The sequence below is a fragment of the Onychostoma macrolepis genome, chromosome 22 (genome assembly GCF_012432095.1).
Source record: "Onychostoma macrolepis isolate SWU-2019 chromosome 22, ASM1243209v1, whole genome shotgun sequence".
Taxonomy (NCBI): domain Eukaryota; kingdom Metazoa; phylum Chordata; class Actinopteri; order Cypriniformes; family Cyprinidae; genus Onychostoma; species Onychostoma macrolepis.
In genome coordinates this window covers 5,077,106-5,091,061 of record NC_081176.1, presented here as the reverse complement: position 1 = coordinate 5,091,061, position 13,956 = coordinate 5,077,106, and the positions used below count along the sequence as shown (strand labels likewise).

The following is a 13,956-nucleotide window of genomic DNA, read 5'->3' as shown; positions in this document are numbered from 1 at the left end:
TCAAGCAGCTACCTTTAAAAAATCAGGCTTATGTTAAATGATAAAAAAATATTTTCACCCATTCAGTACAGCTAAACTCCTAAGGGCTAGATGACATATAACATTATATCATATGCAAATGCGGCGTGTGAACGAGGAGGGTCCAACACTGTCCTGGGAGGATTCACAAGCTTGAGTGTTTTTATCAGATAGCCTTCTTAGATCAGACACTGAACACTTGTTGAAAATGTTTCACATGTTTGTGTTGTTCTGTTTGTGCTGGTGCTGTCAGATTGGTAAGTAAGAAAAACTTTTTTTTTTTTTTAAAAGCTGCTATTGTTAAGAATTAGACAGTTTTCATCTGATACTGTGTGTACCACATAAATCATTATTATTACTAGATCTACTTATTTTTTTTTAATTTTACACTGACGTTATATGAATGTGTCTCATTACATATTGAAAATATTCAGCACAATTAAACTGTTAAAGTTTATAAATTGATTTTCCTCTACAGCAGATAACTTTAAAACAAATAAAAAATCAAGAGGTAACGCAAATCTATTTTTCATGCAGTATGTCTCACTTTCATGCCCCTCTGCTGCTGTTGTGATGTTCTTTAAATCATATGTAAAGGACAATAACAGCTGATTTCAGGATTTGTAAACCAACAGGAGCTTTAATCTGTGACAAAACCCATTCATGTTCATCAGGTGTGTTTGGTGCAGAAACAAATGAAATACAGTCATTGTCAGTGATGGAGGGAGATTCTGTCACTTTAAAAACGAATGTTGCAGAATTACATGAAGATGACGACATAACATGGAAATTTGGAGCTGAAAAGACTCTCATCGCTAAAATCAGCACTGAGAAACGAATCTGCACATTTAATGATACTGATGGGAGATTCAGAGACAGACTGAAGGTGGATCATCAAACTGGATCTCTGACCATCACAAACATCACAACTGAACACACTGGACTCTATGAACAGCAGAAAAGGGGAGTGAAACAGACATCAAAAACATTCAGTGTTTCTGTTTATCGTGAGTAGAGATCATTTGTCCTGCCGTTCACATATTCTTGTTTTATAGTTCAAGGTGACAGATTGTATAAAAACACACTAAAGCATAAATAATAAAATTGCTTTTTTTTATTGTTATCCATATTTCTGTTTATTCTCTTATGTTTTCAGCTCATCTGCCTGTACCTGTCATAAGAAGAGACTGTTCATCATCATCGTCGTCATATTGTTCATTGTTGTGTTCAGTGGTGAAACTGAGTCATGTGACTCTCTCCTGGTACAAAGGAAACAGTTTATTGTCCAGCATCAGTGTGTCTGATCTCAGAATCAGTCTCTCTCTACCTCTGGAGGTGGAATATCAGGATAAAAACACCTACAGCTGTGTGCTCAACAATCCCATCAGAAACCAGACCAGACATCTGGACATCAGTCAGCTCTGTTACTCGTGCACAGGTATGGGAGTGGTGATATTAAAGTTTATTCATTGAGCTGACCTCTGTCTATTGTTGTGGATCAGCCTCAATAACTTACATCAATGTATCTGACAGTGTTGATCTCTGTTGCTGCTGCTGAATCTCTGTTGATTGTCGCTGGATTTGGGATCTTCTGCATCTGCTGGAAATGTAGAAAAACTGATCAAGAAGGCAAATGCTACCAACTGATTTTAATCAATTGATAACTCATGATAATTCATGAATGTAACACCATTCAGTTTCTAAATAATGTGTGTGGTTATTGGTTTTTGCAGTGATCTGACCTGAGCAGCTCTCTTTATTCATGTCACGTGCAAAAAACGATTCTGTTTTTACTGTTTTACTCTGCTAGTGCGAAAAAGTTATAATGTCAAACATATGTTAATGCAATTTTAAATTTGCTTCATTAAATACTGCATTAATGATTCAACTTTGACAGACCTAAAATGACAAACTGTAAAAGACGATCTAGTTGAGTTTTGTCCATTATTCATCCATCTATTTGAGTAATAATCCATTAATGTTGTTCAAACAGTTCAGATTTATGAAGATGAGATCACTTATGTCATTATGATACATGAGCCAATGTTCGATGAAAGAAATGCCCATAAATTGGTAAGATCATGTTATGTGTCTCTGTATCATTTCAGCAGTGTGTCAGATGTATAATTCAGTGTGCACCTGTGTTTTTGTCTGTTTAATGATCTAGTAATATAACATATCACATAGCAACATAAAAGACTAACAGATATTTTCTTTCTTCAATGTAGTTCCAAAAGAAGCCATTTTACTGTTAAATGTGTATCGCTGGCATACAAGACCTCTGAGTAAGTCATTTAGTTGATTTTTATTTATTTATTTTTATTTTTTTAAATTGTGGCTTTAAGAGTCTATCGGTAAATAAAAGGAGTCAGATGAATGTACTTTCATATTTTGAACTGGAATGCATTTGTAAAGCAATTGAGACATTAAACATTATAACAATTGAATAAAAAATGTTTTAAAGGTGTCGCAGAGAGCAGGGAAAATTAATAAAATACAACTAACCATAAAATTGTTTAAAATAAATGACAATAAATAAACTTTTAAAGGGAGAAATAGACTGTTATGGCATACTACTCTATGGCATAAATTCATTAAGAAAATTCTCTATGATAATATTAATATATTATTGGCCATATTTCTGTTATGTCAGCATTTTCAATTTTTCTATACATATTTATTATTCACATTTAGTGGTACTACATTTCAATATTTATTTTTCCCCAAACCATTGATATATTTGTTGTTCTTTATTTTAAATGTTTTATTATATCTTATACCTTTTTTTCCCAGAAAGCTGAAGCTGAAGATGAGGATGAAGTAGTAGAGTATGTGCCTATCAGCATGAGAAGATGATCAAACTTGAATCTTTTTAAAGTATGTTTTAATGTGATCATTTTGGTAACACTTTATTTTGATAGACCGCTTTAGACATTCTACTAACAGTAAGTAACATTGCAACTACGTCAACTAGCAGTCATTAGAGTATTAGTAGACTGTCTGCTTAATATCTTCTAACACTTTATTTTGATGGGTCTACAACATACAACATAATGACTATGAGAAACTTTGCAAATTTGTCAACTTATTCTACTGACCCTAAACCTACCCTACTGAGAGTTAGTAGACATGTAATTACAAATTAATGAGAATTAGTTGACATGTTGTTAACATGTAGTTACAAAGTTACTTATAGTTAGTAGAATGTTTAAAGTGGACTATCAAAATAAAGTGTAACCATAATGTTTATAGGAAACTCTTGTGACAAACTTATAGTTTGAGTCTATTGTATTAGTATTAATGTTAAGATTTATATTCACTGAACCTTCATAAATTGATATGCAGTGCAAGTTTCAGTACTTATTTCCAGCATTAGCAGAGTTCGCAGAAGACCTATTCTTGTTTATATCACATTCTATTTTTATAAAGATCCTTTTTCTTTGTCTGACAATGCCTACGAATCATTTTAAGAATAAATTCAATGTATGATTCACTGCTGTAAAATTTATGGTATCATGAAAATGCATGGTTAATAATAATTGTGATATTAAACGTTTTCATCAGTTTTGGGGAGTTGGCTAACTAACTAAAAGGAAACTGCTATCAGACTTAATTTCTTAAGTAGCATAACAGCGCTGATGTCCAAAGGCAAAACACAAAACAAATCCACCAAAATTCAGTAGAAACGCAGTTTTCAACATCTTAAGCCATTTTTACTCACTTTCAGTTATACTGCGTTTTGCCGTTGCTGGCATGCAGCGCAACTCCTGAGCAGTAATGCCGCGTTCACACTGCACAATTTTCAAAGTTGTCGGATCACCATTGTTTTCACACTGCACAACTATCTGGGGTAGCATTCACTTGCTGCTGTGTTCAGACTACATGATGGATCGGTGACAGGAGGTTATGCCAAGTTCACACTCCACGATTGTATCCCCTATTTTCACTCGCCAACAGGTTTTGCGAAATTGCCGACAAATGTTCACAGCTGTTGTTGGATGTAATAATGAACAGTTATCAATGTACAAAGAAGTATTTTTCGCCACTCAATAGTGTAGTTAAATCTAACAGCAGGAGTTGTTTTAATAGAAAGTGTGCATAACCACAGCTTAGAGTGCCATCCCATGTTTAAAATAAAATATCACGTCTGCAACAATAATATTGAAGGGGTCATCAGATGCAAAATTCACTTTTACATGTTTGAACATAAATGTTGGAAATGTTTGTACTCATCCACCCTATAATGATAAAAATCCACCCAGTGTTTTTTTTTTTAATCTCTATTAATGAAATCCCCTTTCTCAAATCAAGCCATTCTCAGATTCTTGGCTGTGTGATGTCACACAGACCCAGGCCCCTCCCACGATTGTTGAGTGAGCTGTGAAGAGTCATCCATTGTTTCAACACCGGAGCAGGGGTAGACAAGAATGTCTCCTAAGCGATTGAGGTGTTTTGTTGTTGGATGTAATAATGAAAATAGCAGTCATCATTTACTCCCTGACTGAAGACGCAGATGATTGCTTTTGTTTTGTTTTCGAAGGGATCTACCTAAATGCGTCTATGTTCGCAAAAATCATTCGTGATCCAGCTTCACCTAGAAGCGAGTATGATGTTATTTTATGAATCTTTGCAAATCGTCTTTCCTAATAATGTGCTAGTTAGCAAGTTCTGCAGCTCACTGCGGCTAAAGTAAACAGTCTCATGGAAATGGTTCGTCACTCCACGGAAGAGAGGGGCGGGGTGAGCAGAGCAGAGCTCATTAGCATTTACACAGACATGCACTAAAACGTCACTAAAATATAAATATCGTGTTTTTTTGTTTGTTTTTTACACTACCATTGAGTAACCAAAGTATGTTATAGACTTTTCATTAAGTATGTTATATAACTTTTCAATAACCCACAAGTTGAATCATATCAACTTGTGGAAAAAGGGCATCCGATGACTCCTTTAAGATGCCTTTAAGGTGCTCATTTACCGGTCAAAAGAGCTCACCTTAAAGGGATAGTTCACCCAACAATTTTAATTGCAACATGATTTACTTACCCTCAAGCCATCCTGGGTTCATATGACTTTATTCTTATCAGGTGTGGACTGGCCATCGGGAGAACCGGGGATCCCCGGTGGCCTGGCAGCCGATTTGGCCTGCTGCCCATTTTTTATTATTATTATTATCATTATTATTATTATTATTATTATTATATAATTGCCTGCCTAATATACTAAAGTGATTATTTCCGAATTTGCCATTCGATAATAAGGGTGTGTTCACACTTGTCGTGTTTGGTTCGATTAAAACTGTAATGGACAAAGCGTTGCTTGCTTTTATTATGGTATTTTAGCTTCTATATTTTATCTGGTTTCCTAGGGTGCTATAATTGGGTCATATGTATGAATGAATGAAGCATTTATATAGCGCTTTTATTGTGTATTGCTGTACATCCAAAGTGATTTACAATTATGTAGGGCGGGACTCTCCTCAACCAGCACCAGTGTGCAGCATCCACTTGGATGATGCGACGGCAGCCTCAGTACAACGGCGCCAGTGCGCTCACCACACACCAGCTGCAGGTGCACAGTAAAATCCCCAGTGTTAAATCAACACTGCTCAGAGTGTATTTGGTCCCACTCCAAATAGTGTTAAAGTAACACTGAAGCAGAGTTAAAGCTAATGAGATAATTAAGTGATTAAGTAAGTGCTGATTGAGCATTAGTGATGAACAGCTGCTGTTAACAAGCAGAATCACTGAAAGAAAATAGAAACACAAGAACTACAACTCACTTCAGCCACAGCCTTTGATAAAATCAACTGAAATAAAAGACATTCAATCTCTGATGGTCTCAGCAGAGGATGATTAAACAACTCCACAAACAGCATCACCAGCTTCACTCATTAATAACCAGATTCACTTTATTTCTGTCAGATGACTACAGAAGATCTTATTGAAAATTTACTAAGGTTTAGATGTTGATGTTTTATTGGTCAAAAAATGATGCCACCATCATGGAGGTCGGTGTTTGCTGTAGTTGGGCTCTTGACCCTTGTAGAACTTTTAAATAATTTTGCTTCTAATTAATTGCAATAGTGTTTCACTGCAAACACTTGAACATTGCTGAAACAGAAGCTTGATGTAGCAGATTACACTTTCTGCTTATGGAAGATATGACTAGCCAACACAAAGTGGTTTCTCTTACTTGCTCTTTAGTTATTGACTTAAATTCATCAACTAAAAAGCAGCCAAAAAATATGTGAGCATATATATAAATAACATGTGTTGCTAGATATGTAATTATCACATTTCTACAATAATTTTGAGCTCTATATTGAACATATAGGACCGTAATATTTCAAAAAGTTGAAGAGTTTCAGGTCAAGCTTTTAGACATGAACACTTATCATATGATCCTCAACAGTGGTGACAATAAATATTTATACTGCAGTGCATGGTGGGAGTTTTTACTACGGTGTTACCCAGCATGCATTGCAGCTTGAAGAATTTTGTTGATTGTCACCATTGTTGAGATTCATATGCTGGTTCTTGATGTCTGTGTTTGTCTATATGATACAGTTGTTCAAAAAATGTTATGCAGATGGTTTTAAAAGCATTCACGATAATTGTTGGCTGCAACACTTTCTCATACTGTAACATCAGTGGGTTAGTTGCGCAAACCCAAAATAGAATAAAAAAAAAAAGCATACAGTCTGGCCAGTTCACAATGATTGTCTCATCACATAGAAGCATCTACTACGTGCTCAGTGTAAAGCACTGATCTTTCTCCTTTACTACAACATATGCATTGTTGCAAAGAAAAAACTAACACAGTAAGTCAAGTGGCAAGAGCCTAACCAAAGTAAACACTCATCTCCATGATGGTGGCATTGTTTTTGACCAATGAAGCATCAATGTTTAAACCTCTGATAATTTTCAATAAGAGCTTCTGTAGTCATCTGATAATAATAAAGTCAATAATAAGTGGAGCTGGTGATGCTGTTTGTGGAGTTGTTTAATCATCCTCTGCTGAGACCTTCAGAGATTGAATGTCTTTTATTTCAGTTGATTTTATCAAAGGCTGCGGCTGAAGTCAGTTGTAGTTCTTGTGTTTCTATTTTCTTCAGTGATTCTGCTTGTTAACAGCAGCTGTTCATCACTAATGCTCAATCAGCACTTAATTAATCACTTAATTATCTCATTAGCTTTAACTCTGCTTCAGTGTTACTTTAACACTATTTGGAGTGGGACCAAATACACTCTGAGCAGTGTTGATTTAACACTGGGGATTTTACTGTGTGGGGAGGAGAGAGAGATAGAACTAATCAAGTGGATGGGAATTATTAGGAGGCCATGACTGATAAGGGCCAGAGGAGGAAATCTGGCCAGGACACCGGGGTTACACCCCTACTCTTTACGATGAGTGTCTTGGGATTTTTAATGACCACAGAGAGTCAGGACCTCGGTTTAATGTCTCATCCGAAAGATATGTAGTACCACCAGGGGCAACCAGAGGGTATACTGCAGGTAACCGGACATAAATGCCCGACTACCATAAAGCAAGACAGTTTGTTTGGTAGAGGGAAACCACATGGTTGAACTCGCTCTACCGACTTGCTCATCTAAAGTTCTTTGTTGAGCACTCTTTGAGTTTCTGCTCAACTGTGAGTATTGGTTTGACTTAATTTCCTGATGTTATGTTTGTAAAACGAAGTTATTGATGTCAGTCATTTGCTTTCTTTCTAGAAAGGACTTTACTTTACTTAAACTTTACTTAATATTTGAGAGGAATAGGCCTTTTGTGTACATAGAAAAAGTCTTAGATATTTGAGTTCAGATCATGAAAAATGTCATATCACAACTGCAGTGTTCTTAACCGCATAATGCATATTTTAGGTTTCAGACATTTAAATACACATAAGTACTAGTAAAACAATACATTTAGAGCTTATAAAATACACACAGATGTCTATGGAAGCAACAATAACAATCCATTCAAATTTTATTTGCTGATGTGTTTTATTCATATCAGATACACATAGTGTAAGTAACTATAAAGTTCACTCTATTCTAAACCCAGTTCACCAGCTACATACTTGCATGTATTTCCGGAGAAATTTATGAATTCACATGCTGTAAATCAGACTGACAGGACTCTCTGAACTGCGGCGCGAAACAAACATGGCGGCGCCCATCTCACGTTACAGATCACGATCAAGATCATTTATAAAGGTGTTTAAAGCAGTTTTATCCAGAGTGGAAGTCAGACAGTGAGTTCATAACACAGCAACACACATTGAACAAATGGTTTGTTTAAAACTCTACGTAAACAGTACTAACCATAAACATACTTAAAGTTGTGGTCCATACTTATATGGGATGCTTAAGGGGTTGCTTAAGGAGACCTGCTGAACAAGCCAGCAGTGTCAACCTGAAGCTTTCACCTGCACACCCATACCTGGATGAGAGACCTCCTGGTTTGCTACTGGAAGAGTTGTTAGTGAAGGCAGCAGGGGAAGCTCCTCCTGTGCTCTGAGTGGGGAGGATTCACACTGACAGTTCTTCTGTGTTTTCAGCACACAGTGTTAATAGATATGCTGGAGAGCTATTGAAGAAAATGTTTCACATGTCTGTTTTGTTCTGTTTGTGCTGGTGGAATCTGATTGGTAAGTTATTTATTTATTTATTTATTATATATATATATATATATATATATATATATATTTAATTATATGGTTTAATTTTTCCCATTTCAGAGTGATAAAGTAGCTGCTACACTAACAGAAAATGATACAAAAACTGTCACCGAGGCAGTATACTTTAGGAACTAAAAATACTTTTAATATAGGCTACTACTTTAAATGTTTTTAAATGTTTTAAAAGTTCAGTCTGTAATAAAGTCTGTAATAATTATCCTGCATTTGTTTAGTAAATGTTGCACATTGTTTTTTCCTCTACAACAGATAACTTTTAAGCAAATGAAAGATTTAGAATGTGTTGCACCATAAGGATTAAGCTTAAAGGGGACATAACACATACAGTTTCACCCAATCTCATGTTGATCTTGAGTACCTATAGAGTAGATCAGCATGGTTCTTAGCTCCAAAGAGTCTTTAGTTTTAACATATTTATAAAAGAAAGATACAGCTTTTCGATTCTCTCCGAAAACAGCCAAGCCCCTGGAGGCGCACCGTGGGCGGAGCTAAAGAGTGAAGAGCACTTGTGCCGATTGCCAACAAAACACAGACATTTAAAGCCATTTCACTTACAGTCTGCAGTTCTGAATCAAACGATGTGCAAATCCAGCATCGAACTGTCTTGTTTATAAAACGTTCGTCAACAAACACACTTGCAAAAAACAAACTGCATCTACTGTTTACGTAACGCTGGGTTCTTTGGGAAGCTGAACAAGGTTATCTTTCCCTTACAACCAAAAACACAGTCTTTTGGAGACATTCTTCTCGAGTGAGTCCTGTTCAGTCCTGCCGAATGAAGCGCGTTGATGGGCGCTCTCTTGCTCTGGTTTATGTATGCGCAGGTGCGTTCTTTCGGGAGAAATACCCATACAAGGAATTCCACCCTTCATTATGTCACGAAGAGCCAAGCTTGAAAAAAACTCTCCGAAACTTGTACAATACCGGAAGGAGTATATTTGACACAGAAATACTCCGTTCTACATTCATATTGTTTTTTGAAGATAGCAACTAGCATGCATGAAATTGCATAAGACCCCCCTTTAAATCTAGATTAAATCTAGATGGGTTGTTATTATAGCTGCAGGGAAAGATACCTTTAAAAGTAATCCATTTCAATATTGCGTTACTCCATAAAAAAGTAACTAATTGACTGTTCGCAAAACCTGCCCACCCTTAGTTACTGTTGCCATGACGGACAAACAATGCCGCTCTCACACTACACACATTTACTCACGCAGTGAAAAATACATCGCAGAGCAAAGAGGAAACTGACAACACACTGACAGAGAAGACAGAGCAGGTTACTTCTGATATGAAACAAGGTCTCAGAACATTCAGCTTTTAAATTGAGTCATTTTTAAAGAAATTCAAACAATAAATACCGCTTTATGGCTCTTCAATGCATTGTGACAGATCACTGTATTGCCTCAGTTCAAACACGTGAACCGATCGTCTTATTTTATTTATTTAAAGCACGAAATGAACATGAATAAACATCAGAAAGTGTTTTACTTCAACCACGGAACACACCATTTTTCAAGTTTAAGTCCACCGAAGTTAATCTACTCTTTTTCTGATTTGTGGTTAAGGCTAGAAGGGATACATCTGCTACTGGGCATGTGCATTTACATATTTTCCATAGCTGTTGGGCAAGATGGCAGATAGCAGCAGCGGTCGCCTGTCAATCAAGCTCTTTGCGAACGGTCAATTGTGTTAGTTATTTTTTTATCTAAAAGTAATGGATTATGTTACTTTTGTGTTACTTTTTGTCACCTGGGCTGGGCTTGCTTATTTGTTTTTAATAATAATGAAAAAACAAAAGTTATATTTTGGGCAATTGTTAAGGCCCTTTCACACCAAAAGTGAAATGAATAAGCCTCAGGCTTAAGGAAGTAAATCTTCCTCTGCACTTACTCCCAATTTCTCTCAACACGACGACAGGAGAGATGCCAGTCAATAAATGTGAAAACAAAGTTACTTGTGTTCCTTATTTGAAAAAGCAACTCTTCACTGTAAATTTAAAAGTAATGTGTTACTTTAGTTGCTTGATGAAAGTGATATGATTACGTGTCATATGGGGCCTAATTATCTGTCCTTTTTCATAAATTATGCTGCTAAATATATTCTTAGGTAATCTGTAAGTGCTGCTGCAATGTTTTCTCTGCCTGCTTGATTTTAATTGTCTGTCTTTAATGGTAGCGGTTAGCAGTTTACAGTATCAGTTTATTAAAACAGTCGATATTGTATTTTTCTGTATCTGCAAGAGTTACAGTACAGTTCTTATATCAGACAAAATGTTTCTGCTTGTCAGTCAAAAAAAAAAAAAAAAAAAAAGAAAAGAAAAGGAAATGGAATATGTGTTGCTTTTTAAGTACAGTGGCCTACCTTTGTAATTACCTTAGTCTGTGTAAAATCTGTTTGTTCATCAGGTGTGTTTGGTGAGTCAGTGTCAGTGATGGAGGGAGATTCTGTGACTCTCAACACTGATGTTACTGAAATACGTGAAGACGATGACATACGGTGGAAATTTAGAGCTCACAGTTCTCCCATAGCTGAAATCAATAGAGATAAACAAATCTTCTCTACACATGATGATGTTCTTGATGGGAGATTCAGAAACAGACTGAAGCTGGATCATCAGACTGGATCTCTGACCATCACAAACATCACAACTCAACATGCTGGACTCTATAAACTACAGACAAGTGGAGCAAAACTGACATCAAAAACATTCAGTGTTTCTGTTTATGGTGAGTAGAGATCATTTGTCATGGCTTTTACATATTCTTATTTTATAGTTTGAGGTGACATCATATAAACACTCACTCAACACACTGAACTGAAAATAAAATTGTGTAGATTTATCCACATTTCAGTTCATTGTCTCATGTTTTACAGCTCACCTGCCTGTTCCTAACATTACCAGACACTGTTCTTCATCATTACCAGCATCATCATCATCATATTGTTCATTGCTGTGTTCAGTGGTGAATGTGGATCATGTGACTCTCTCCTGGTACAAAGGAAACAGTTTATTGTCCAGCATCAGTGTGTCTGATCTCAGCATCAGTCTCTCTCTACCTCTGAAGGTGGAATATCAGGATAAAAACACCTACAGCTGTGTGCTCAACAATCCCATCAGCAACCAGACCAGACACCTGGACATCAGTCAACTCTGTCACACATGTGCAGGTATGGAAGTAGTGATATTAATGTTTATTTGCTGATCTGATCTCTGTCTGTTGTTATAGATCAGACTTACATTAATGTCTCTCTTTTACTCTTCTTCACATCCTCCAGTCTCAGATTCTCTGATAGTGTTAATTGCTGCTCCTGAATCTCTGTTGATTGTCGCTGGATTTCGGATATTCTGAGTTGTTTATGTTTTAATGCACTAAATAGCTTGAAATGTTTTTTACGGAAATCCAGTTTATTACTGTGCGTTCGATTCTGTGCTTCTTTAAGGTTGACATTTGTGAAATTATTAATAATAATAATAATTATTGTGGTGGAAGACACTGTGGCATTAAACCACTGTGAAGGGGGCCCTCAGGATTGTTGTAGCTGCAGGGTCCAATGTGTTCTCACAGTGTTGGGGAAAGTTACTTTTAAAAGTAATCCGTTTTAATATTGTGTTACTCCATAAAAAGTAACTAATTGTGTTAGTTACTTTTTATGGAAAGTAATGCTTTGTGTTAATTTTGTGTTACTTTTTATCACCTGGGCTGGGCTTGCTTATTTGATTTTCATAAGAAAAAACCCAAAAGCTATTTCGGGCAACTGTAAAGGCCCCTTCACACCAAAAGTGACATAAATAAGCTTCAGACTGAAGGAAGTGCCTCTTCCTCTGCACTTACTCCCAATTTCTCTCAACACGGGGACATGAGAGCAACTGGGCCTGGTTATCTGTCCTTTTTCATAAATTTACCATTTCACTCAATTATTTGACACTATAAATATATTTTCAGGCAATCTGTAAGTGCTGCTGCAGTTTTTTTATCTGTCTGCTTCATACTAGTCTGTATTTGGTGGTAGCAGTATATAAAGGCATATTTTTCTTTATGTGCAAGAGCTACAGTACTTATACAGTATCAGGCAGTATCAGGCCTACCTTTATAATTACCTTAATCTGTGTAAAATCTGTTTGTTCATCAGGTGTGTTTAGTGAGTCTGTGTCAGTGATGGAGGGAGATTCTGTCACTCTAAACACTGATGTTACTGAAATACTTAAATACAACAACAGTGGAAATTTGGAGCTGGCAGTTCTCTCATAGCTGAAATCAGTAGAGAGAAACAAATGTGACCCTGGATCACAAAACCAGTCTTAAGTCGCTGGGGTATATTTGTAACAATAGCCAAAAATACACTGTATGGGTCAAAATTATGGATTTTTCTTTTATGCCACAAATCATTAGTATATTAAGTAAAGATCATATTCCATGAAGATATTTTGTAAATGTACTACTGTAAATTTATCAAAACGTAATTTTTGATTAGTAATATGCATTGCTAAGAATTCATTTGGACAAATTTAAAGGTGATTTTCTCAATATTTAGATTTTTTTGCACCCTCAGATTCCAGATTTTCAAATAGTTGTATCTCGTTGTATATTGTCCGATCCTAACAACCCATACATCAACGGAAAGCTTATTTATTCCGCTTTCAGGTGATGTATAAATCTCAATTTTGAAAAATTTACACTTAAGACTGGTTTTGTGGTCCATAGTCACAAATCTTTTTCACATATGATGATGTTCCTGATGGGAGATTCAGAGACAGTCTGAGGCTGGATCATCAGGCTGGATCTCTAACCATCACAAACATCACAACTCAACATGCTGGACTCTATGAACAGCAGAAAAGGGGAGTGAAACTGACATCAAAAACATTCAGTGTTTCTGTCTATGGCAGAGGTGGAAAGTCCAGGTTCAGAAAGTAAAAGTCCTCCTCTGTATTTTGTTCCAATCACCTGGATTTGCTAATTAGCACAGTTTTTCAACCAGGAGGTAGAACTAATTAGTGAAATCAGCTGGCTGAGTTCATGGCTGCAATAAACATATGGCAAGACTTTTACTTTCTGACCCCTGGACTTTCCACCTCTGGATTAATGGTGAGCAGAGATAATTTGTTCTGCCTGTTACATATTCTTGATTTTATTGTTTGAGGTGACATTGTATATATCTCATTCAACTCATGACTCACTCAACACACTGAACTGCAAATTAAATTACTGTGTAAATTTATCTATATT

The 13,956-nt window shown here is 36.1% G+C and overlaps 1 protein-coding gene and 1 long non-coding RNA gene across 2 annotated transcripts; both read left to right on the top strand.

Moving 5' to 3' along the window:
- The first annotated feature begins 234 nt into the window (after window positions 1–234).
- Window positions 235–12,978, top strand: LOC131530215 (uncharacterized). Its single transcript, XM_058760369.1, has 5 exons — window positions 235–275; window positions 693–1,025; window positions 11,134–11,454; window positions 11,603–11,896; window positions 12,860–12,978. The coding sequence occupies exons 1-5, from the start codon at window positions 236–238 to the stop codon at window positions 12,976–12,978; spliced, it is 1,107 nt and encodes a 368-aa protein (XP_058616352.1). The 5' UTR covers window position 235.
- LOC131529871 (uncharacterized) lies at window positions 1,801–3,451 on the top strand. Its single transcript, XR_009268242.1, has 3 exons — window positions 1,801–2,091; window positions 2,247–2,303; window positions 2,812–3,451. It is a non-coding gene; the product is annotated as an uncharacterized LOC131529871 (long non-coding RNA).
- Window positions 12,979–13,956: the final 978 nt, after the last annotated feature.